Below are 27468 nucleotides of genomic sequence, written 5' to 3'. Positions count from 1 at the left end.
TCCATGGTAGCGACGTTCAAAGTCCAGTATATCCTGGTGGAAGAGCTCGCCTTGCTCCTCCGAGTATGCTCCCATGTTCTCCTTGAATTTATCAAGATGAGCATTAAGGATATGGACTTTGAGGGACATCCTACTGCCCATTGTGCCGTAGTTCTTCACCAGAGTCTCAACCAGCTCCAAATAGTTTTCGGCCTTGTGATTGCCCAGGAAGCCCCGAACCACTGCGACAAAGCTGTTCCAAGCCACTTTCTCCTTACTAGTAAGATTCTTGGGGAATTCATTGCACTCCAGGATCTTCTTTATCTGTGGTCCGACGAAGACACCGGACCTTGATGCTGTTGTAATCCTCTTTGAGGTGCACAAAGTGAGCCAGGGGAAGAGACGGGTTACTCCAAGTTTACTCAGCACTGAATTTATATGGAATGTTCTGGAAAATAGGTAAATTTCAAAATATCACTGTCCTGGTCACAAAAGCAAAGTTTGTGGGGAATAATAGCCATTTTCTATACTTTTGAGGCATAAGCAATTAGGAAATAACACTTACTACCCAGGAACCAAAAAAAAAAAAAAAAAAATTGTTACACAGTGTTATTTTATGTTTACTGTGACCTAGAATATCACCTAAATTAGCTTATCTTTTGAATGCGACAACTGGGGCCTTAAGAAACACTTTTTTCAATTTTTCTGAATTATGTAGAATACGCATATATTAGAAATATTGGGCAAAAGTTTAGAGTACGTCATTGCTAAAGGGACTCTCTTAACCTTTTTATCTCTATTTTTATAATCTAGTAGATCATCTCTTTTTAGTTTATCCACTTTTCTTAACTCTGTCTCTATAATTCTTTCTTTGCAGTTCATGTCAGTTCTATTCCTAGTTGACAATCACAAAGCTTCTCAACGAAAATCAACGCACAGCATATATAAATAAATAAATCTGGTTGTTTTTGTAGACCTGGTGAAAGATAAAGACATACATCTTTCACATACACCAGTGTAATTAAAATGAACTGGCATGCTGTGAAGAAAAGAAGTGTAATTAAAAAGAAACAGGTTTTCAACTCAAGTTCTTATTTGCTGGTTATGAAACATCACAGCAGCTGTTAAATTCTTTATTGAACTGGTTCAAAACCCAGAGCAGGTTTATCAGTACTTGAGATATTTCTCTGGGAATCTGAACAGCAGGGAAATATCTGCAAACAACAGTTCAGTAAATTGAAACCTTAACGTCCAATAGGACAAGGACACACCAAGACCATCTTAGCATGAGACAGTATAAAAGGAAGAGGATGCTTGTGTTGTTACTTTTCTACCTTCCACCAGCAATGAAGGGGGTGATTTTTTTCAGTTCTCTTTTGGTGGCTGTTTTCAGCCAGAAGATCTTTGTGGGGTAAGTCATTTTCTTTCAATGGTCAGTATATTTAATATGAAGATTAATCAATAGAGCTTACCATTTCTGATATTAGTTATTTTAAGTAAGATTTTTCCTAGGACTGTACACCTTCCTAACAAAATGATTTATTGGACAGTGGAGATCTCTGCTGGCAGTTATTTCCCTGACCTGTTGGTTATATTTCTAAGACCTCATTTATATTTCCACACAGCACAAATATACTAGCAGTATTTCATTTCTTTTTTTTTATTATTTTGTGGTCTATTGCAACACTCAGCCTTGTGGTTAAGGTAAAAACAGTGTAGAATAGAACAAGGTTATCAAGGTCTTGTAGTAAGACATAGATTAAAACAGTACACTATTATTATCCGGTACACTTTTCTGGTCCCATGCAATGCCTGTTAGACATGTTGTTCTATACACAAATCCTGTAATAAATTAATACAAGACATTAGTTGGTAGTTTTTATAGATAAACATATAATTCATTTAATTTATATATGTATAATTGATTTAATTTATAGATACACTGTATATTTATAATGTACGTTGTTTATTTCAATATTGGAAAGTTCTAACTGTAGGATATTGCCCTAATACACCATCCTGATTGTATCAAGGCTGTCACACTGCATCAACAGAAATACACAGTTTTTCTGTAATGTTCCTTTGACTACAGTTTTCTTTGTGAAGAGCTGTTATTTAAGCTCTTTTTTCAGTGGTCAAACCATGGTTTTTCTTTTGCTTTAATGGTTGTTGCGGCTTCTTAAATTTCAAGAATTGTTTGAGTTGATGTTTTGTATGAGAAACCTGGAAATTCTCGCAGCTTCTCAGAACCCACATCTACCTTAGCTTTAGATTAAATCTATCCATTGCTATGAAACCATTACAGCAGTATTTATGGTACCTCAACCGTGTTATTGAATTATTATTGTGGTACTAAAAGCTTATTTACTTTTAAAATAACTACAATTATTTAATGACAACACTCCTTAAAATTCCAAATAAAACCAGATATCTACTGTATATCAAATATTTTGTTTCTTTTTGCTTATGTAATCCTTGTGACCGAGAAGCTGTTAACTGCTATTACAATCTGCTTTTCAGGTCTCACATAAAATAAGAATTCAACTTCTAAAGAAGTATGCAGCCCTTAAATGATCAGGGAAGTCTGCATTTCAGTGTGTGTAATACTATTGTAAATGTATTCTAGGGATCAAGTGCTGAGGATAGTGACTAAGGATATGGAGCAGGTTACCCTGTTGAAGGATCTTGAAGAGCTTGAGAACTTGGAGGTACAACACTGTTTAAGAACATATTGTTGGGAGGGTTTCATAACCAAACGGATACACGTTGTACAAACAAATAAACAAATATGCCAAGGAATAAATTAAACGAATAACCTTTCTTTCTTAGCTTGACTTTTGGAAGGGGCCCACACATCCTGATTTTCCCACTGATGTTCATGTTCCATTTGCCAGCCTTCAAGCCGTCAAAGTATTTCTGGAGTCCAACAATATCCAATATTCTATCATGATTGAGGATCTGCAGGTACGTTTCAGATGACATCCACCTATTAAACCAACATGCAACGCTGTTTAAAGGCACCTTGACTTGTTTGTCCGAATATTGCCTGACATGTCTGATGAAATCTGACATGTCTGTTTGCATGTTGTGTGTTGATTTCAATCGCTAGAATTAGTGTGCATAGTTCTGCCATAGTCAAAATGAAAAATAAAAAAGTAAAAGCCAGTCAAAATTGGGCAGTTATTGGAGTGATTTATATTAATTGATACTTGCACTGCAACACAATATCAGAGTCTGACATTCATGCCACCCTTCATTTCACAGTCAGTAGTGGAAGAAGAAAAGATTCAGATAATCAGATCTCGTTCCATTGAACAAATGAGAAACACAGACAGCTTTAACTATGCCAGCTACCACACTCTGGATGAGGTACGGTATTCTAATTTTATAACATGACCACCTACTCTAAGCTGTGGTTTTAAAAAAATAATAATTAAAAAACAGAGTATGCATGTTCTCTGCCAAGATTTTAAATTTAATGTTGAAAATTATATATACTGATGTTAGCGTAATTGATACCCAATCAAGACTAAAATCTCACCCTGATGATGCTTGATGCTACCATCTAGTGAGAGCCAATGGAAGTATCTTTGACACCTTTAAGTACAACAGGTTTCAATTGTGTAACATGGTTAGGTTTTTGATTAATATAATAACTATAAACAACTTTAACAGGTAATTTACTATATTTCCACCTCACTCACAACAGATCTACAATTGGATGGATGTGCTGGTTTCCGAACAGTCTAACCTGGTCAGCAAAATTAACATTGGTTCCACCTTTGAGAATCGCCCCATTTACGTTCTTAAGGTATGCTCTGTACTCTACAATCATTCACGCTTTAAATACTGGATAGATGAGATATTTATTAGTTTACTGTTGAAACCCACAATGTTATGTGCTTGTTTCTTCTGGATTATTAGATTGCTCTTATTTTTCTTAGTTCAGCACTGGCGGCACCAAACGCCCAGCCATCTGGATTGATACCGGTATTCACTCACGTGAGTGGGTCACACAGGCTAGCGGAATCTGGATGGCAAAAAAGGTACTTTTTCCCTTTTATATTTAAATACTTCTGAAGGTAATCATTTAACTCAATAAAATATAGGGTGTCCCATAATTCATTATATGTTATACAACAGCAAGTATCGTCCTCTTTTCAATGGCTGTATGATTAAACCCTACTTTTGTTTGTTGTTTATAAATGCAAATTATGACATAGCCATTGTATAATTTTAATATGGTAATCCAAGGTTGGTGTCATTGTGGGATATCGGCACTTCTCGGGTGATTGATAGTACTCAGGTTTGCTTCGCGCCTCGCCTCATGAGCTCACCCAAGGTGTAGCGACTCACAAACTGTTGTGACATATGGTTAAAGTGTGCAGTATGTTTACAGAATGTATTCAAAATTATGTCTCTCAATTTGCATGCATACGTTCACGTCAGAATGATCTGAATTTGTTCTTCTTTGCTTTTAGACTTTTCACACCTGAAATAAATTGAGAGGCAACTAATATAAACAAGCATGCCTATAATGCTTAACTTACAGGACACCACTTTGTAGTTTTAGAAATTCCAGTATCATTTTAGCTAAAAGTCCTCATTCCTTGCAGACATGCTTCATGGTTTGCGTAATACAGTATATGATTTCATTCCACTAAACAGACATACTGTACATTAAAGGGATATATTTTTCTATCAGATTACTATATCAGAAGTGTGATTTATTTTTTGTTTAAAATTGGATACATTTAGTCAAAATGTGACACACTGTTTGATGCATTTCTAATTATAAAGTAATTCTACTGAGACCATAATACTGTGTTAGTTTGATGTAATAATGCTTTTGTATTGTCTAGATTGCCACCGACTACGGAAAAGATGCATTCATTACCTCTATCCTAAATGAAATGGATATCTTCATTGAGATTGTCACCAACCCTGATGGATTCCATTTCACACACACCAAAGTAAGTGGAAGAAGCTTTGTGTACTTTACTTTTTCTGTCCATTTTATCTGTGATTATGAAACCATTATACTAATAGAATAATATTTAACAGATAAAGATGAACTACAACAAAGATGTATGTTTAAAAATTGTTTGAGTATTTACAAAGTATAAGCCATTATATTTAAACAAAACAAACAGACAAAATCTGATATCCGTTAATCTGATTATAATGAATGTTTTGACACTGACATTCTGAGTACAAGAACTACTCTCTCCACAGAATTTTAAACATAGTTGCTACTAATAATGTCTAACAGGGATAGGACTGGTAATAGATTATAAAAGATTAACAAAACTAAAATCTGCTATTGTTCATTTTTCTTGGAACTTAGAACCGCATGTGGCGTAAAACCAGGTCCATCAATTCAGGATCCTCTTGTGTTGGAGTTGACCCAAACAGGAACTGGGATGCTGGATTTGGAGGTATGTTTTAGAGAGAGCGAGAGCAAGACAGAGAAAACTATCCTATAGAGAAAATGCTCTGATTACCTACATTTATAATGGACCAAGAATCCTCTGTGCAACAAAAAAGCCTTAAGAGAATGCTTAATAAGCAATTGTGCTTGAAAATCCCAGGAGCTGGTGCCAGCAGTAACCCCTGCTCTGAAACCTACCGTGGACCACGTGCCAATTCTGAATCGGAGGTCAAATCCATTGTTGACTTTGTGAAGAGCCATGGCAACATCAAGGCCTTCATCTCCATCCATAGCTACTCCCAGATGCTTCTTTATCCTTACGGATATACAAAGACCCCTGCCCCGAATCAGCAGGAACTGGTACAGTGATGTAATATTATGTTTTGTCCCAGTGATGTAATATTATGTTTTGTCCTAGTGGTAAAAGTTATATTAGTCCTGCTGGTGATTCCCTGCAAGGATGATTTTGTTGACCCCTCTTATGAACATCAGTAAAGAAAATACAATATAGACCCGGTTCACTGTACAACTTTTCTATTATCTGAAACCAAACCCACGGACTCCACTGTATGCATAAATTGAGCAAAGAAAATAGCATTTTGTTTTGCATCAACTCATTTATATTTGATAATCCTATATTATTCAATCTGTACCTTATATATGCCAAATTACATGTAACTATAAAAAACATGGAATTACAACATCAAATATTTTGTTTACCTTTACAGCACAGCCTTGCCAGAAAAGCTATTGATGCTTTGTCTTCTCTATATGGAACCAGCTATAGATATGGCAGTATTATCAACACCATCTGTAAGTATTTCTTTTATCTATGGATTATTATTTTTTATAATTTGAATAGGTAATTAAAGTGACTAGAGGGATTGTAGTGTTTATTTCTTAATGATTTCTATATGTACTTTGTCTAGTAAACCTTAAAACACTCATGGATTATCTGCATAGATGAGATACTTAATATGAATGCAAAGTCAGTAAATGCATTTTCTCTAAATATAAATGTATTTATTTATAACCAAAAATGTCATAAGATATATCATGTTTTTATGGTCATCTTATTATTTTTTACTGTAACTAGACCAAGCCAGTGGTGGCACCATTGACTGGACCTATAACCAGGGCATCAAATACTCCTACACCTTTGAACTGCGTGACACTGGTAGATATGGGTTTATACTGCCTGCCAACCAAATCATTCCTACCGCCCAGGAGACCTGGCTGGCTATTACGACCATCATGGAGCATACCTATAACAATCCATACTAAATATGTGATCAAACTTTATTAACTGAAGTTTTATCTTAATTAGGTTCCTAATTGCCAAATGTTGACTGTAAAGTAATAATCCTGAATAAAATGATTTCCTCATGCAAAAATCATAGATTTTTTCAGGTTCTTTTTTTATACCTATACTACAGCTACGTACCAAATATGAAAACTCTGAGGTCTATTCAGTAGATCTGAATGGAGGTGATACTAAATAACATAGTTTGAATCAGGGGTGAAATTCTACAGGTACTCACCAGTACTCTGTACCGGGACTTATTTATCTGCTTTTCATCCAACGTGGATACATTCCTTCCACTCATACAGTCCCCTAGCGCAACGTTTTTCAAATGCTTTGTTTCATTCAGCACAGTTCACAAGTGATGTGTGGGACAGTAGAGATTAATATTGATATAACAGGATCAAGAAAGTGCCGCTTAAGATTTTGGTAAGCGAGTCAGAATCAGGATACAGATGTAGATGTGCTTCATGCTTTTCAAACACTGGCCCAACTTGCTAGGTAAATATTAAGCATAATGATCAATGTTTTCTTTTGTTGTGATCGTAGTATTTTCTGTTATAAGAACTGTGATAAATGAAAACTAAAATGGTTAGGTGTTTTTTTTCTTTGTACAATGCCCCCTTTTCTAAAACATTTTGAAGAGTTTAAGTTACACACAAGTTTTTACTTGGGAGTATATTTAAAAAAAAAAAAAAAAAAAAAGCATACATCATTAAAATGATATTACTTTATGACTTTTAGAAGAAAACAGTAGAAAATAACACGTCTTTTATTGTGGTGAAAATACACGTCTATTGGTATATATAGTAATAATATATAGGGCATAGCATATATATGATTATAACATATAATACACACACATATTGTTTGTGTAGTGTGTGCTCACATGTTTTGTAATCCTGGGACTGAAAGGTACTCCATCTGACGGCTCCACTTAGGTCCACTTTCGATACTAGGAAATAAACTAACTTGGACAATTTAGGTGAAGTTAGTGACATCAACTTCCTAAAAAAATTCGGAACAGTCTTAACCCACGGTCCGTACGGCCTCCCTATATATACACTATATATTATTTATATATATATATATATATATATATATATATATATATATATATATATATATATATAAAAGCTCAAAGAGCCATATATATTTACTTTTATACTGTTTCTGCCTGGAAAATATTTTTATGGAATAGATGAACACAAACATGAATGGTATTACCAATCAATTAGATAGTAAGAATTTAACAGCTTTCAGCAATAATAAAGCATACACTACAGTGTAAAAGTGGATTTTTTAGTGGAGAGGTTATGCTAGTTTAGGAGTTATTGCAAAGCACACCTTCTCTAATTTGGATTTTAAAAGTCTATGCTGCACCAATCTCTTCCAACAAAACCAGTCATTGTGTGACATTTCTTTAATCACCTGAATCCCAATGAAAGCTAATGATAGCCATTCCACTAGTCACACAAATGACAAATGACACACTTTAATAGAAAACCTTGTTGTTAGACATCGTCTTGTCTACACAGTAAGGCCAATGCACTTATTGGGTAGCGAATCCATAAAATTTGGCAGCATCTGTTAGATTGATTACATTTGGTTCTGGCAAAAGCAAAAGAAATTCCATTACAATAACCAGCTTCCCTAGAATGAGCATTATAAAGACATGGGTTATTGCAGTATCAGGACCCTTTATAAGCACAAACAGCTCCCAGCAGCCAGTTAAAAATTGCTCTTACCAGCCAGCCCAACATCATCAGTGCTGCAAGAGTCACACTTGTGAACAGGAAACATGGAGATGGATGGAGATATATATATGTTGACAAAACAAAGATTACTAACTATAACACTCGCAAAGCTACATCAAATCATTTTACAAGACTATTGTACACAATGTACCTCTACATGCTTTATTATATTACATAATACCTTAAATAATAGAAACACTTTTGCTACCCAATAAATCATAGTATGTACCAGAAACATTAAACATACTGGGGAAACAACATCAATGTATTTTAGATGCAATGTTTCATAATAGCCATCTAAAAGTTAAGACAATTTTATAACTAAAAAACTAAATTAAAAGGCAAGTGATCCAAGTTTTTATTTTTATTTTAGACAAGCATGTAACATAAGCTTAAATCTAATCAAGTTAAACTGCAAATGAAGATTTGTACTGCTTTTAGTAACATTTATAATAAGATTTTATTACCAGAAGGCAGTTTCAAATAAGTAAAATACTGGTTGTCAGAGTACTAAAATCGACACAATGTACACTGTCTCTAGTCTTTTAAAAAACGATTGACTTCTGTTCCACTAGCTCTTCAAATAGACAGTTGTTTTATATACTGTAAAGTGATTTTTCTAACTGTACTGTTATTTCATTCCTGTCAGACTGTATGCATTCACGATAGATTATTATTCAGAATAGGAAGCTTAACAATGAGCTTCCAGGAGTTTTGAAAGCCTGCCCTCAAGTCTTCAAAGAACTCCCTCCCACTGCTACAGACATCATGATCGGTCCCATTTGTGAAGCAATTATTAAATGTAATCTTAGACAACATACATATAAAAATATCATTCCTTTCAAACATGTTTTAATACTGTGGATATACAAACCACAAATGTCTTTATTAAATCTGAAGTTAGTATGTATCATATCACTGTGTTTTTCCACCATTAGTTATCTAGGATTTCAGATACAGTACTCTAACACCAACGTCTGTAAAAAATACTTGCACTTAGAGCAGCAGTTATCAATTAATTGCTGCTAAATCTCATGAAACAGTGATCAATGGCATTAGGTGCAAGACATCAAATGATTTGGTTTGATTCTCTTTAAAGTTTGCATATGCCTTTCTAGAATAAAGTTTTTCCCTACAATCATTTTTTGTAGTTATAGTAGCTCAGGTACAGTATTTAGCAAAAATAAAGTTTTGATTCTTCTGGGTCAGTCTTTTTGTTTTCTAATCTTCCCTAAAAATGACACCAGTTATGCACATTCTTTAATTTAATAATATATCACCATGGACTGTACTAAGTGATCTAGAGAGTGAAGCGGGCCACTTCAGCATACATAGCAGCAAATTTATTGATCACGTAAAACGTACAACTTGTAAGACGCTGCACGGCACACACCTACATTCAGTAAATGAGCTGTTAATCACTCACCTGGCACCGTTTATGTATGCTACCATAATCTGATGGATTTATATTCGGATTAAAATGTTTTTTTTTTTTTTTTTTTTTAAAGTGGATCTTAACATTTACTGTAGGTATCCGTCTATATTTAAAGAATATATCTGATGCTGAAATAATATTCTGGTGACATCTGACACAGTAACATTTATTCTAGTCAAAACATTTGTCATTTCCAATGTCTAGCGCTGCTTTGTGTCCGGGCGCTGTCTGAACCAGCAACAGATGGAGCGTAGCTGCCTCTTGCACTAGATGCCTTTGACTGTGCACTTCCCACTGAAAGACGACTCAAACGACCTGAAAAACAGAAACATGCTGTTAAGAGCAAAAATATCCACTTAATGACATTTTATTATTTATTGATGTCGCTTACTGTTGGTATTTGTAGGAATTAGCATATCTTCCAAGTAATACTGTATTTTGTTCAGATCTTCAGAAGTAAATTTCCACTTATTTTCAGCAGGGTATGATGGTTGTCTTGGAGTAGAGCGTTTGCGACCAGGTGTTGGTGGAACTGATTGTGGGCACAATGGTGGGAATGAACCAGTTGTCAGACCTTCTGGGAACTTCTGAGCTATCACTTTTAACCCTGAGAGAAATAACACAAAAATCTAAAATTAAAACATTCTATTGAAATGGACAGGCATTAAGATATGGACATGCTGTTAATTAAAAAACACAACCTTTTCAAGCAACTCGTTAAATAAAACAAATTAAATATCTCAATGTTTAAAAGGAAAAAAAAGCTAAGCTAACTTATTCTCAGGTGTTGCTCCGCTTTACATCACACATTTATAAAATACAAAGGTTTTCTTATTTCAATTTAACATGCAAGCCTCCTATAGAAAAGCAAAATGATCTGAAAGCTCACCTCCTGAAAGCATGAACAGATTCTCAAATCCTCTTTCACACATCGTGGTGGCGGCCTGGCTGGCAACTCTCTCGTCTTCATCATAAAGAATAATTATCTTGCCAGAAGCATTTTTCTGCAGTCATGAGTTAAGAAAGAAAAAAAAAAAAAAACACATCTCCCTGTTTATAACTTTAACAGCCATAAGTAATTATTTATAATTGCTTTGTTAGTAAGCTCAACTCTGTAAAGTATTTATAAGCAAATGTAAACCTGATCACCATGCAAACATGAAACCCCCACCCTATAGAGTATCAATGCAGTCTTACTACCTAAGGAAAGCCCCACCTTTGCCAGGGATTGGTGATGTTTCAGCACTGTGTGGTCAGCAAAAAAAACACAGGCGAATCCTGGTAATGCCTCACATTTTACTGAAATCACCCTAAATGTCTCCTCTTCTACCGTACTACAATTAAGGGATGTATTTTCTTTACAAAGAATCAAAGACAGTGCTATAAACCTTAGTATTATTATGTTGTGTATATATCAACAAAAATATCATAATAATAATCTTTATTTTTCTATAGCATTTTTCATAGTGGACCACCATCACAAATTGCTTTACAAGATATGAGACTAGGGTGTGTGAACTATGGATCAGCTGCAGAGGAGGTTAAGTGACTTCCTCAGGGTCACACAATAAGTCAGTGGCTGAGCTGGCATTTGAACCGGGTACTTGCTAGTTACGAGCCCATTTCTTTAACCACTAGACCACACAGCCTCCTATACGAACTCTAGATATGGAAACTGGTATGTAGGAAAATAAATACTGGTAAAAAGATACATATTCCAGCACTTCCTTTGTGTACGGGTTCATCGTCCGGGACAGTGTTGCAATGGGGTAATTGTATGCTGTGAAGAAAAAAATATATAAAAATTATATGCATGTGTATTTACAGTAAATACGAATATATATTAGCTCAAAGAGTCAGCTGCCCAACGTTTCTCAAGGGAGCCTGTGTTTGAATCAAAACATTGGAGGTATTTATAGGTGTTTGACGGCATGACAACTAGTTATTGTTTATATTCAAATCCATGATTTATTCTTACATGATATCTACATTAGTCTATATAACTATATTAATTCTAATTAATATTTTTTTATATAAACTTATATTTATATTATCATGCAATGTTGGCTCTGAGGATCAGCCTCGATTTGGTCTCCCAGGTGCATCAACATGCTATTGCCTAATTTTAGCTGTTCTAATACTACAAACTTTACATCATTTATGTCATGTCATTTTTCAGTTTTCTAATTATGGACGAAAAAACGGAAACATGAAAACATAAGACCATATTAGATTTTTTTAATTTTCAGGAAACGTAAAAATTGAACTGATAAACGTTACACAGACCTTTAATGTATACTTTGTCAAAACAAACTCAAAATCTATAAAATGTCAGAATTTTTTTTTTTTTTTTTTTTTTTTTTTTTTTTATTTCTTACCTCCAATTATATGGCATTGTTCATACTCATCTTTGTCCCTAACATCTAGCAGCAAGTAGGGGCAGTCAGTGTATGGTTTATCTGTGATCCTTGGGCTTGAAGCTGGTGTACTGTTTACATTCTTCTGTGATGTCTTATCTAGATCCATCTCTCCAACGCCACTTATTACACTGTAAAAAACATTCATTTGAACAGAATATGTTTTTGGCTGTCATATTTGTTAATGCATTGTTCAGAACATATGAAGCAATAGCTATTTGCATAGCATTTTATATAGAACTGTCTATAGTCTATAATCCATGAGAAATTATCTAACAAAATGTAACCGAATACACATATCGAAGAAGCACAAAAAAATTACCTTGGACTCCTAGACAAACAAATGTACTGAATAAAATAGGTTGAGTATAATCCACTAGATTTAATTTGATAAAAAAAATAAAAAAATAAAATACAACATTTTTCCGAACTTTTACCTTTGAAGTGTTGACCTTGATGAAAGTTCAGTTTCTCCTGAATCATTATGGTTATCAATGAGCTGCACTGGTGTAGCCTGCAGTGTCCCCTCAGGGCCTCCCTTTCCATTGGTTCTTTCTGAAAGCAGTTCTGCATCTGTGCCAGACAGCACTGAATTGTTGTCTACAGTAAACAAAAATAATGAACAACATGAATTAATTAAAACTACAAAATAAAATTAAAGCCAAAAATATTACCACAAACAAACAAATCAATAATGGTAATGCTGTTGTATTGAACCACATTAATGATATGTTGCGTTGATGTGGTAAACTTACTTTCTAATCACCCTGTTTGAGAAAATAAAAGCTGCACTCTCTATACAACTGTTGGTGATCTTGAATGTACTCAAACACAATTAAGACATTAAGCAACATAGCCCACTACAAAGTAACTTACCATCTAGCCTACATAACTCCTCATTATTTTCACCATCATTCAAGTCTGATACTGAAGCTACCTGGATGACCTGAAAGAAAAAATAAATGTGTTTCCATCTCCACATACACACATACACACACACATGAGAAAATGAACACATCAGAAGCAGGATTCACAATTAGGAAACATACATAAGCATTATTAATTTCTTAGCAGAAGCCCTTATTTAGGGCGACTTATTTAGAATCCCATTACGTCATAAGCATGCCAAATTATCAAGACGTACACATTTCACATTTCTACAGAAAAAGCAATGGTAAAAAGAAATTGGTATTATTCCGACACATTTTAATTGAAAAGGTCTCGATATATTTTACACTTACCAACTGAGCAAATGTTGTCACTTTAAGCCTTTTGAACAGTTCATCTTTCTTATATCTGTAATCTAAAGAAAAACAGAACAAAACATCTTACCAAGACTCTCCATCTCTATGGGCAGTTTAGATATTCCATGAAAATAAGCTATATTTTAAAATGATTTTCTAGCATGACAGAACAGACCAGGTCTTCTTTGACCTTTATGTGAAAATAAATTTCTTCTGCAACAGCCTCACCTACCTGGGTCCTGGTTCTCAGAATTTTGTGATTCCTCCTGATTTGCTGACATTGTTTTTACAAAAGTTACTGTGTCTATTAATTAACCACAAGGACTGTCTTCAGAAGATTTCTCCCTAAAGCTCTCTCTAAAGTGTGCTCTCTTGTATTTTAATACCTGCTTTGTGGCAACTGTAAGCCCAGCCTCTCATATTCTACTGCTCTTTACATGAAAATGTCACTGGCACAAAAATATGTCCATTTAATACTCTTATTACAAGCCAAACAGAGAAATCACTGTAGGGAATGACACAATCCCCATCTAGAAAAGGGATAAGTGATTCTTATCTGTGAGAAATCAGAACAACGTGTTATCAAATATCAATTGTACACAAAGTAAACATTCTCTGAGGTATAGCAGTACACAGTCCATTAATATCAAGAAGACTGGGGTTCTTCTATTCGTTTTGAAAGGGCAATTGCAAAACAAGAAAGAAGACACAGAGTTGTTCCAAAAAACCTGAATTAACTTCCACCAAACAAGGAAAACATTTGTAGCGATTATGCAAACCAATGAAAGGATAATAAGGTACTTTACATTACAAACCTGGTAAAAAACTAACTTAAACCTGATAAATAATACAAACTGCTGGAATTTCACATAAACAAGTTGAACTTACTTTTTTTGATCTCTTCCACTTTTTCCATGTACTTGCTCAAGCTGTTGCCTAATAAATATACCATAAAAATAAACCATTAACAACTATTTAATATCGTAAATACTGGCCTACATGTGATGACAAGCATGTAATAATGCTGCAAATGGCTAAAGTACAGACAAAATATAACTAAGCTTGCTACTTTTTGATATTTAATCGGTAAAGCTTGTTAAACGTCGAATTCACCAAAAATATGAGTTCGACTGAAATACATTTATATAGGACAAACTTCGGTAAAACCACTTGCTATGTTTCTATTCTCTTACCAAAAATAACCATTTAGAAATCATCTCTAGTTTGTGTAGTTTTTATACTTGCTGTCCGTCCCGTCTGTTCCTCTCTGAATGGCTGGGGATTGCTGTCAGTCATCTCAGTGGTCTGTTAGTACTGTAGTTTCACTGTCCCTTTCACCCTGTTCTGACATAGTTGACTGAAGCAGCGCTAGAACACCCTCATTCGTTTAAATGACTGTCAATCAGCAAGACCTGCACTGACTGTGCACTTTCATTTGCTAGCTACAGCTCCTGCCATTCAAAGCGCCTACTTTGAAATTAACGGGTTAAGGTGTAGGTAAGCTTTTACTATAGGTATAGGGTGACAGTTACAAGTTGGATTTGAAAATGGTGCGCAAGAGGAAAACACTTAATGAACATGGTGCACAATACCCTGACTGACAGCTGGAGTCTCCACAGCAGGACAAAGCAGGCCCATCTGCCTTGTCTTCCAGTTACTCCGATTCCAGCTGTTTTGAAGCAGGAGAGTGGGAGCTCATACTCCTTATAATAACTGTAAGTTAGTTCTGTTCAACTATCTAATGTTTTGTACATATTTTAACCCGTAAATTTGTGCTATAAAAGTCTATTTAGGCTGCGTTTTCTACAGTTTGAGAACATTTTTTAATTTGTGCAGGATCTTTCTTTACACTGTATAGCTCCACTGTAACCAAACGTTATTTCAATTAGAATGTTGGTAACGATGGTTTTGTTGCATGTTGAATATGATAAATGAGTTTTGCTAAATGATACGTTTCTCAATGGCATAAAAAGTTGTTTGTTTTTTGTTTGTTTTTTTAAGCATAAAGGTCGATTTCATCCATTCTCTGCTTGAATTGAAAAATAAACACTGAAAAAAAAAACCCGATAAATTATTTCTAAAATAAACATCGCTATTAATGGTCGATTTGACAAAAAAAAAAAAAACGAATAGTAGCAAGCTTAAACATAACCTATTAAAATACTACTAATATTAATTACATTTATAAGAATGCAATATGTGGTTTTCCCATAGAGATTATTTATTTATTTATTTATTTTGGAATGTGCACTGTATGTCATAGCCCTGGTGTCCACTTATTCTTCATACCGTGTTCTAGATCAACCAAATAGTCTTTATAGAAGCAAAGGTCAGTGGCATTTGATGATCTGATACTTTGAATAGTTAGTTTCCTTCAGTTTTAGTGGCAATATATTTCTGTTCACTAGATGGTGCTGCCGCTTTATATGCTTTATTTACTATTGAGACACTTTGGCTGATCTAGCCTACTTCACATGTTTTTGGTGATACTTTCTAACAGAAACAGCAGACTAAGCATGTGAAATACTATACACTTGCTTTTGAGATACACAGATGTTGAATTACCTGTATCAAGCCTTGTTTTTACATGCTGGTATTTTGGATTCTGTGGAACTTTCTTTTTTAAGTACTGCAAAAAAAAAAAAAAAAAAAAACCCACACACAATTTACATGAAATTGTTTATGGTTGACAATTCACAAATGATTGAGGGTCATGGATATTAAGAGTTGGCAGAAAACAAAATAGCGGTGTTTCCCCAAACATTTAACCACTCCGATACCCCATTAAACAAGAAGCACTACAACATGTGTACTGGCTAAATGTGTACAAGACGAATGTGTACATGGAGTACAATGTGAATAGATACAGAATATTAATTGAATAATCTTGCAGTTACTGCTGTACACTGAGACCATTATATTTCACAACCACATTTCCAGTAGTTTACGTGTTTAGATAATTCTAAACATTTAATCTTTGGATAAACTAAATTATTAACACACCTACAAAATGAAACACTTTAAAACTGATCAAAAACAGCCCTCTTCAGTAACAGTCTACATACTGAAAATACAGGGATGGATACAAGACTCGAGTTGCATACAGTCCTATTTAATGTCCAGTAATGGGACTACACCAACTGCCCACTGGCAGCTAATGCACTGGCTGCCCAAAGGCTGCCGGTGAACAAATTCAGTTTAGCACCCCCTAAACAAAAAGGGGTGCCAACAAAGGCTGGCCATCCATTCCTGTGATTAATCAACCTCTTATAAAAATCTGGAATGGGTGAAACTGAAACGCAGTATGTGTCTTATTTCCATCCCTGAAAGCATAACATAACCAAGGCCTAATATGGGGTGATGTTTGTATAACATTATCATAAGTCCGTTTTTTGAGAACTTGGTGCCAATGCTAACAAAGTTACTTAGTTTAGAGGTGTACTTTTGTGATTTCGGGGTGGGTAATGAAAGTTAAAATGAACTTGGTCATGAACCAAGCCATCTTATTTTCAACAGTGTTTCACACTACAGCCCCAGGCGCACATCACCAAGCGCTACAGCTCTGTAATGAGTGTTGAGCTAGTAACTAATACATTACAGCAGTAACAATATGCTGGTTTAGTCCTTGTATATGCTGTCGTAGGTGATATGTTCAGATTATTACATTTAGAGACTGACAGTGCATTGCTAAGTGCTACCCTGCGTAGTTGTTGTGTACTGATGATGTAGCCTAGTCCACGAATGCCATCAATGGACCATCCATCACCAAAGCAGACTTCGTTTACGGTTAGTATATAACGGAAACGTTTTATTTCAGGCACTTAAAAATAAATAAATAAATAAATAAATAAATAATTTAAGACAAAGGCAAAGCTTTGGATAAGACTGTGCTTTATCAATCAATAGAAAAAGCAGCGTACAAAACATGCAATTCTATTTTGCACGTTTATAAATCTCAAAAAATAACAAACACTAGATACAGTATATTCAATAAATAAACAAATATTAAATTGTACTGTTATTACCTCTGTGTTACCGAAGCCTCTTTTAGCCGACATCTTTTCAAACTGAACACAAGCACAAACCTTCAGAACGGTTTAACAAAGCTATCCCTGATTGAATGGAACCTTACGTTAGCCAATCACAAGGAACCTTTTTACGAGGTCTCTGTTGACACATTTAGGAATTGTTGCTAAGTAGCAGTAACGCTGATCTCTCGACTCCCTCCCCACATCCCGCCTTCGACATTTTACAATTTTAAGATACTGTAGGTTCCCTATTTCAGCGATTTGGTGATTCGCTGTGCAACGACCAGCCCTGCATAATTGAATCATTGTGTTATTTGTAATGAAATCTCTCCCATGATTTAGTTCTTTGTGATTTCAAATCATGTTATCCTTCGATAACACTACAACCTAGTCAGAACAGAAGCAAAAAAAAAAAAGACCAACACATTATTCGCAGCAGTCAAAACTATTGTGTGCAATACAAGTGTTCCATAATTGTTCCGCTATGTTTTAAACGTTTGTACTCGCATTTTTGTATAAAATAGTAAGCTGTTTACTGTACTCTGTAACCAGTCACTTTCATTCACCATCCTGGCAGCCGTATATTGTGTTTCTTTCAGGAGAACAGTGTCGAAATAAGAAACACACTGAGAATCCGACATGTTCTGTATGTGCCTGACACACATTGATGTATACGCATTTGCTCATGAACAGCGAACCATTCCAGTATGGATCACCTCTTTAATATTTATTATCGTGTTTTTAATTTATTTTATTTTTTTCTTAAAAAAACAAACAAAAAAAAACGTTATTTTTGCGGATTTATTGGTAAAATAGTCTGCAATATATCGGGTGCGTTTTCCTGTTTAGTTTTTGTTTTTTTAAAGTTCATATTGACAATGATACTCTGTTATGGCTTTAAGTTTTATAAATTAGTTGCTGTTAGTTCTCCTTGCCCGTAGATGGCAGTTGTCTACGTGGTGTCTGTTTTAAATTTTGATTACAGTTCTCTTATCCGTACCACACTGATACAGTGCAGGTCACATAGCTTCACAGAAGTGTTTAGGTCACCAATTCGCAATGAACAGGCACCTGAGGGCAGGTATGTGATTAATTTATTTAAAAGACGTTTTAAAATATTATGTAGTCAATGTTATATACATATACACTATTAAAACACCTTTAAACCTATTAATGTTATGTTACTGCAAAGTGATTTGACGTTTAATCAGTTGCATTTCTATTAGGAAATTAAATATAGACAACGGATGACACGACTACAGAGCATTCATGGTTGAAGCATACAGTAGGACCTTATTGAAATCATATATGTTGCTGAATGTTATCAATATTTAGAAAGCAAAGGCTCCTTTATTGACGCGAGAGCTCGTTAACATTAACTTCAAAGTGCTGATGGGTCATTCTACGGTGGCTTTTGGATCTGAACATTTCTTGGAAATGAAACTCACCATTAAGAAAAAGTTGTGTAATGCATTTGTGAACATCTTATCCTTCTTATACAATTAATTTTAGAGCTTAATGAATTTCAGTTATTTTAATATTTTTAATCAAATACTGGTTAAGCTGCTCGTTTGTCAGTGGTGTTACTCATACCTAAAATGCACATATTGGTTAACCACAATCTTATTTGTTATTTTTTTTTGCTCAACATGTTTAGGAAAGGAATGTCTTCTAACAGTTCTAAAAGAAGATTTTTGTAATTATTTTTTAAAAGTGTAAAATTAAAAAAAAAATAAGTGTAAAATTACATTGTATGCTATATATCGATTTGAGCTGGCCCATTTACCCTCTAATTTAAACAATAATTGAATATGTCTCATCAAACTTGCATAAGTATGCCCTTAACATGCTGTCTTTCAAATAATGTTACAAGTAGGCATGTTGAAATGATGAATATTTAGGTTGTGGCATTCTTGTTACCAGAACATCAATCCTCCGTGCAGTAACACTACTGAAACAATATAACACCAATGACATTGACACATTGTTGTATCAACAAACTTCATTCATTTATGAACTGTTAAGAAATATATCAAATTTTGAAAGCTGACATGATCAATTAAGATGTTTTATTCTAACAATTCAATCGTTTAAAATATTTTAAATACATTTTCTAAAGGAACAACTGTGCCTGTATCTTTTTTGTTTCTCTGCTGCACTTAATTTTGCCATACCTGACAAGTCATGTGATAAGATATGGTTATGATATTGCAATACAATAATGATAATATATAATAGAACCATCTGGCCAACTCCTCCCATGCTGGACTTTCCTTTATCCTCATTCTTCTCAATGTTTCCTCTGCTTTTGACACTGTCGACCACCCTGTCCTCCTCCCCACTCTCTCTAGCCTGGGCATCTCTGGCACACCCCTTGCCTGGCTACAGTTATATCTTTCTTCATGCACCTCTGCCGTTGCCTTCAATACCCCCCCCCCCCCCTTACTAGACCCTTACTATTCTCCCTGTACACCTCACCCCTAGAAGTTATCATTTCCTCATTTAACTTCCCCCGCCATTTCTTTGCTGATGACACCCAGATTTTCTTTTCATTCCCCTCTTTTATCCCTGACCTGGCCGCTATCCAATCCTGTATGGCGTGCCGTTACCTCCTCATTAACCCATCAAAAACTGAAATCCTTTTCTTCCCCTCCGACACGTCTCCACCACCCTGCCCCACCATTTCAACCCCCCCCCCTTATCCCTCATTCCAACCCTTTCTGCTCGTAACCTCGGGGTCATATTCGATTCCACCCTCTCCCTTTCTGACCATAACTCAGCCATAACACGCACCTGCCGTTTTCACCTATTCAACATCTGCAAAAGGCACCCTTCCATCTCCTTCTCCACTACCAGACTCCTGGTCCATCCTCTCATTTTCACCCAGCTTGGTTATGCCTTTACACCACTTCAACAAATTCAAAATGCTGCTGCCTGTATTATATTTAACCTCCCCCACTCCTCCCACACTTCCCCTCTCTTCCTCCAGCTACACTGGCTCCCTGTTTACCACCGTTGCCTGCTTAAATTCCTTACACTAGTATATAAATCTCTCCATGGCCATGCCCCACCATATCTGGCTGAACTAATTTCCTATTATATTCCTCCTCATCCCTTACGCTCCCAATCACTACTGTCCCACCCTCACCCTGTGCCAATGTGTGCCTTCATGCTCTCACTGACTTTGAAATGTAAAATAAATTAAACGTTTGCAGCTAAAAGAGTAGAAAATAACGTGAATATTCATAAAGACCTTTTGGTATTATGTGATTATTTGCCATTTTTATCTGAATTTAAGTACTATACAGGTGACTGACAGCATTTGCCACCGCATTTGTAGAATGACCCAGATCAGTGATATAGCAAGACATTTATTTATTCCTTTTTTTATACATTGGTAAATTGTGCAATTGAATAGTCTGTTTTACCAGCTCGGCAATGTAAGTGGTGGACCACTTTTTTATATGCTGTAAATACGTTTTGCCTCAATAATAATAAGGGAAAATTTAACATTATTTAATTCTCGGTCCATTAAGAAGATTAAGTAGATTATGTAAAGTCATTTCAAAGGTGCTATTTGTGGTTTCTGTAACCGTAGAATACGGTTCTCTCTGTCTAGGTTTTCTCTCACACACTGTTACTTCTGATCACTGGAGAGAAGGTGCTTACACATGTAATATTTTTCACATACCAGCTGTCAGGTGACCAGCAAAATGGGTTGTTTATAAATGCAGGTTGACATGTATGTCTTCATAGGCTTTCCAAGACATTCATTCATATTTGCTGTGATTTCTCTTTAGGATGAGGGAGTGGTGGATTCAGGTTGGGCTCCTGACAGTGCCCCTCATTGCTGTCTATCTCCACATCCCTCCACCTCACATTTCTCCAACCCTTAATTCCTGGAAAACTGCCGGGGCATTTTTTACATTCAAAGGAAACCACATCTTTTACAGAGGTGAGAGGAATGATTAACATATTTACTGTTTTTGTTAAACAATGGGAATATGCTTTCTAGATATCTAAGACTATTTCAGACCTTGTATTCCTATCATGCAGCCATAACTAAAATTGGCTGTCAGACTTGGTCAGTGACAAGAGCTGTGAGAAATAAATTCTCAGGCCAAAATCCAGAACGTACACACACACACACACACACACACACAATACGATTACAAAGTGCATAAAGATTCCATATTTTGTTTCTGCTTTTCTTCTGTCTTTCGAGTCAGATTCCTTGGGTGCAGTAGGAAGTTCTGATGTGGTTATACTTTTACATGGATTCCCAACATCAAGTTATGACTGGTACAAGGTGAGTTACAGTAGTCTAGACATTTTTTATACTGACTTACTGATGTATCTTGCACATCATACTGTTAAAGCTTGACAGGACCTGAGGAAGGGCATTCTCATAACAAGATCCCATGTAGGGTATGAATATTCAAGATAGTAAATGTTAATCTGATCTTTGTAGTGACACTGAACAATAAAATAAAACTGTTAAACAACACATTGGCTTATACATATATTGGCTTGTTGCATTTTGTCTTCAATTTTAGATATGGGATGGACTGAATCAGAGGTTCAACAGAGTGATTGCACTGGATTTCCTAGGTTTTGGTTTCAGTGACAAACCTGTAAGTGTTTTTATTATAAATGCCTGATTTTGTCAAAATGGAAGAATGATATTTATCTTGCAGGTATTGTTTCTTTGTCAGTGATTCATTCTGTATGACTCAAATGCAGTGGTTAGAAAGCTTTTGTTACAGAACAATGTGTTGCTGTTTTAAAACTAATATTAGTTCGTTTCTATTAAAATAAAAATAAAAATTTGGTTGTGCATTCAAAGTTAGGATTATTCATTCACACCTTGTGGATTTCATAAATACTAGTAAATATACTGTGCATGTAAAAATAAACAGACACAATATTATAAATACAGCTCACAATACACTGTAATATGATTAATTTTGTACTATATTACCTGATAAACTATTCCAATTCTTGTTTGTTGTATAACCCCTTCGTTTTTGATTTTTTAATGTTCTTTTTTTTTTTTTTTTTTTTTACAAAGTTTGTGTTGAAATTGCCCTAACAAAACTTTGAAAAAAAACAAAAAAACATTGAGCATTATAAAATAGATACATAGATAGGAAACAGCATGGTAGAATTATTCATACAGTAATAAAGACTGATTTATTAATTGCCTTTTTTTTTTTTTTTTCTTTCAGAGGCCTCATCGGTATTCCATTTTTGAGCAGGCCAACATTGTGGAAGCACTGATAGCACATCTGAGCCTGCGTGATCAGAAAACCAATATCCTCTCTCATGACTATGGAGATACAGTTGCATTGGAACTCCTCTATAGGTGAAAGTAACTGCAGAGTGTGTTTTACAGTCCGTGCCTTTGCTTCCTAAACATGTAACACAAGGATGCTTTTTTATGAGGTATAAGTTGTTGTTTAATGGGAAAAGCTTACAAAAGCAGTAACATCATTACTATATTTGAAATAAATGGGTGTTGGATTGGTTTTATTTACTGCTGTATGATGGAATATGTATTAACTTATTCCTCATAACTTTCCAGGTGTGAACACAATAAAACGGGACATTTAATGATCAACAGCCTGTGTTTGTCAAATGGAGGTAATGTTGCTATATTTTGCCTTTTGGGGCTCCCGCTTGTATTTGATGTCTCTGTGGGTGATTCTGTTTGTAATGCCTAATCTTTTTATTACTGCATTTGTAGGCATCTTTCCTGAAACACACTATCCAAGATTCCTACAAAAGGTTTGTTGATTTTACTGATATTGATAGATTATATGAATCGAGTAAAACTCTGCTGTTGGTCTAGAAGTAAAAACTTTCAAGGGAATACAAACAAAAAGCTATACAGCAGCTGCCTACTGCTAACTTAGCATGCATTTTATCAAACACTTTGATGTTAGTTACTGTAGTGCATGTAGCATGTAATCAATGTTAATTTTGGTTCATTGTTTTGACAAAGGGATGGAAGCATTAAAGTTCTTGGTTCATAACCTAGACTGTTCTGATCTACCTAAAAGAGAACAAAGATATCTCCAGATTTGATCATACCAAAGATACACTAAATGGGTGTTTTTATTAACTTATTGTTAATTTTTATTTTTGACTCATGTTGCAAAATATGTATTGTCATTGAAAGTGAATTAAGTATTTCATTAACAAGTAACAGTACTTTTAGCCGACAAAATAATTGAAAACCCGGTATCTGAAACAACAATACATCAACAATTATGGGCAACACTTCAAAGTGTGGATTTTGTTTCCTGTTTTTTTTTAATTTTATTTCCTGTTTTGTGTCTTAAAACAGCTTCTTAAAGACAGTGGGGTTCTCGCTCCAATTCTGACCAGACTAATTAACTTTGTCGTCTTCTCAAAGGGGTGAGTTGAGCCATTCCATTTTTTATCCAGGAAAAATGACCAGGTACCACAGAAACTGGTTAATGCAAATATGAGTGATTTTATTTAAACTGGAGTATTCTGTTTGATTGCAATTCTGTAATATATGAGCAGTGTTGTTTTTATGTTGCAGAATTGGTGCTGTTTTTGGTCCATACACTCAGCCAACAGATGGTGAATTCTGGGATATGTGGACAGGGGTCCGTGTAAATGATGGCCACCTTGTCATGGACAGGTAATATGTCTGTTCTTGCGTCTCTTCATTGCATTAGGGGAGCCCTATTTTAATGGAAGTATGCTACAGAGACATTTCAATGTGTGCAAGTCAACTAGGTAAGGTTTTGATGGAGATGTGGGTGTTTGAGCCCATGTTCTTCATACCCAAGTAATACTATCATAATCAAATAACAAAAACTCAAATCCCATAATGTCTTGATGAGATCAGTGGACTGTTTGAAAGGTCCTATTAGTTTGGGTTTCATATCATACAAGGGGCTTGCCTTATATTAAAACCTATGGAATAATTATATTAAAGTATATCCCTAGGCTTAAATACAAATTTTGATTACACTTAAACCTAATGATGTTTATCAGCCTACAGATACATTCAAGGACCAGTTAGATTTAAGAAAATCTACCATTGATGTAGTTTATCAAAAAAAGTGATCCAAAATATAGCCCTGTAAGAGAATGATTCTCCCAGTGTTTGAAAAATTAAGAAGACCTAAAAGGTATTTCTGTTTTAGTATTTTGCAGTACATTAACCAGAGGCTGAAGCACAGAGACCGATGGGTTGGGGCCCTCACAACTACCACAGTACCTTGTGAGTACAATTCTGTATGAGCATGAGCATGGATGGGCTGAATAACCTCCTCTTGTTCGTAAACATTCGGTTCTTTTTTTTAATTATTTAATCCTATGTGTTCCTACTTGAATATATACCCTGTTGAAATATACAGCTGTGGCCAAAAGTTTTGCATCACCTAGAATCCCAAACTGAAGCTGAACTTTTATTCAAAATCAGTCTGACATGAATCATGTCAAAGTGCACCAAATCTTAATCCAACATACAAGAATCCCAAACTTTGTCTTTTATTCCAAATCAACCCAACATGAAAAGTTCATTAGATCCTTATGGTTATTTTTTTTTTTTTTTCTTTAATCAATTTTGCTTTGCCGCATGGTTGCTTTTTGACAACTTATATTCATGACAGAGATATGCCTGCGTTACTCCTTTTTTTTCAAATGGTCAATATAGTTTCCAGCTTTGTTGCAATATGAAATTATTTTTAAGACAAAAAAGAGTTGACTTCACTGTGGAGGTGGCATCCCGTATTGTACAGACCGATATGTTGACGGTGTGTGTTTATATTATAGCCTAAGGTTCGCCATAATGAAAGATGAAGTAAGATTAATATGTGAAAAAGATCAGAATCGTTGCTATTTCAAGTGTTTAAAATAGTGTGTAGGTGGAAAGTAATTGGTCTGTGTCATTGTGACCAGAGTTTAAAACAGTGTAGCACTGAAACGACTGATATTCATGAGACCCCATCTGTAACAGGACTTTATTGAGACGTGTGTGTGCCATGGTCACCAAACACTGTGGCAGCTTTGTAACTACCAAAAAAAGTTTGTTTGTTTGTTTTCTGTGTACAATACCAACCCCACATAGTATAAGGATTACTTCCTATATTTCAGTACATCTGATTTATGGACCGCTGGACCCAGTGAACCCTCATCCTCAGTTTATTACTCTGTACCAGTAAGTGCAAATATACATGTATTTCACTGTATTGGATGTTACTGTCATCAAGTTAGTCAACACATAGACATGCTTACCTTAAATTCAACCGTCACACCCTTGCATGCTAAGGTGAAGTAGAAAGTATAGATGCTAGCTGTTTTTACCCAGAAACTTTGTTTTTTTTTTCTCAACAGAAAACTTGTTCAGAGGTCCACAGTATCAGTTCTTGATGATCATATCAGTCATTATCCACAGCTGGAGGATCCCACAGGCTTCATGAATGCTTACCTCAGCTTTATCAACTCTTTCTGATCATACACTACTGCTTTGCTTAAAGCTTTAGATTACAACTAATATGGCTCCCTGAAAATTAAACAAGAAATTATTTTGCATTACTTTGCTACCTTATTAGGATATATGGTGGATTTAGTAGATTGGGTCTCTTCCTATTATTAATATTTAAAGCAAAAATACCAACAAAAATAATTGATAACGATAGTTTTAAGAATAGTATCATCTGTATTACAATATTTCCTGGACCAAAATGACTTATTTTACTATTGAGGTTACTCCAAGTAACAGTGGGCTGCAAACCATTTTTTTAAATGATTACAAACTAAAATGCATGTTGTACCTGTTACATGGAGTGCCTCAATTACTGACATCCTGTATCTTCCAATTTAGACTGTATTGTAACTGTTAAAATGCAGAGGTCTTAAAGAATGTTGAATTACATTCCCTCCAAACATTTAAAATAGTGGTCAACGATATGAAAATTTCCTCCAATTTCCTTTAATTTATGAAAAACCTCCAGCACTAAGCCAGTGAAAATCAAGGTACCAGCGATGTGTATTGATAAGTGAATTTAGAATATAATAAAGTTTACAAACGAGGGGAGGCCATTCGGCCTACCTTGCTCATTTGGTTGTTAGTAGCTTATTGATCCCAGAATCTAATCAAGCAGCTTCTTGAAGGATCCCAGGGTGTCAGCTTCAACAACATTACTGGGGAGTTGGTTCCAGACCCTCACAATTTTCTGGTAATCCAGGTGTAGTGGATTCCCTGTTTCACGAGTGTTGTATGTTCATACAATAGTGCATTTTAATAAGTGTATAGTAATACAGCTGTATTTTTGTGGTGAAATTATAAAGGAATGTACTGCCATTCTTGGTAAATAGAGCAACAAAACAAATTCAACAGAAGAAATTATAATGAATCTTTATTTTATGCAAATAAACTAGTTTTTTAAAAATGGGATTTTATGTTCATGATTATCCTACAAATAACTTCAGTTGCAATATTACACTGAAGAGCCTGTAGCGATGTGTCAATGTTCATGTTATATAGAAATGCAGTGTAAATCCTGGGACAGACAGGTGCGGCGCAGCACGCAAGGCCTTTTGCCGTCTGTATTGCTGACATTGCTTTGATATGGTGATGGACAGATCAGCGCGGGACGATACTGCTAGTCCAGCGCAAATCGAAACCAGAGTGTTTTTTTCTGACTGATACATGGTACTGTCTGTGGATTAACCAATCACAGCCAAGTGCTGACAACACTTGGTGCCAGGAAAAATCATGAATAAAACAGTTGTCTTTGGAAGTGTCCAAGCACCCTGAAGTGTTTGATCCCTCCCATATTTCATACAAGGACAGGCAAGTCAGTATTTTATACATTAACCCTGACGAGCA

At 35.1% G+C, this 27468-nt stretch overlaps 3 protein-coding genes across 3 annotated transcripts; 2 read left to right on the top strand and 1 right to left on the bottom strand.

Moving 5' to 3' along the window:
* Positions 1-1318: 1318 nt before the first annotated feature.
* On the top strand, positions 1319-7273 carry LOC121319880 (carboxypeptidase A1-like). The gene is made up of 11 exons (XM_041257797.1): positions 1319-1390; positions 2606-2687; positions 2809-2943; positions 3244-3348; positions 3689-3790; positions 3924-4025; positions 4842-4952; positions 5327-5417; positions 5571-5770; positions 6139-6223; positions 6507-7273. Exons 1-11 carry the CDS (start codon positions 1326-1328, stop codon positions 6692-6694), a joined length of 1266 nt encoding a protein of 421 aa, XP_041113731.1. The 5' UTR covers positions 1319-1325; the 3' UTR covers positions 6695-7273.
* Positions 7274-7878: 605 nt separating this feature from the next.
* On the bottom strand, positions 7879-17672 carry LOC121319879 (centrosomal protein of 41 kDa-like). Its single transcript, XM_041257796.1, has 11 exons — positions 17592-17672; positions 16132-16195; positions 14455-14502; positions 13564-13625; positions 13199-13268; positions 12760-12922; positions 12284-12453; positions 11618-11685; positions 10795-10909; positions 10297-10512; positions 7879-10220 (listed from the first exon to the last, which is right to left on the bottom strand). Exons 1-11 carry the CDS (start codon positions 17622-17624, stop codon positions 10093-10095), a joined length of 1137 nt encoding a protein of 378 aa, XP_041113730.1. The 5' UTR covers positions 17625-17672; the 3' UTR covers positions 7879-10092.
* Positions 17673-18596: 924 nt separating this feature from the next.
* LOC121319878 (mesoderm-specific transcript homolog protein-like) lies at positions 18597-26696 on the top strand. The gene is made up of 12 exons (XM_041257795.1): positions 18597-18675; positions 21395-21549; positions 21824-21903; positions 22151-22228; positions 22823-22959; positions 23179-23237; positions 23341-23381; positions 23944-24014; positions 24166-24267; positions 24779-24855; positions 25731-25794; positions 25971-26696. The coding sequence occupies exons 2-12, from the start codon at positions 21396-21398 to the stop codon at positions 26086-26088; spliced, it is 981 nt and encodes a 326-aa protein (XP_041113729.1). The 5' UTR covers positions 18597-18675; position 21395; the 3' UTR covers positions 26089-26696.
* The last annotated feature ends 772 nt before the right edge of the window (positions 26697-27468 follow it).

Source organism: Polyodon spathula, chromosome 8 (assembly GCF_017654505.1).
Source record: "Polyodon spathula isolate WHYD16114869_AA chromosome 8, ASM1765450v1, whole genome shotgun sequence".
Classification (NCBI taxonomy): domain Eukaryota; kingdom Metazoa; phylum Chordata; class Actinopteri; order Acipenseriformes; family Polyodontidae; genus Polyodon; species Polyodon spathula.
Note: the sequence above shows the minus strand (reverse complement) of the source record. Positions and strands in the feature narration are given on the sequence as shown.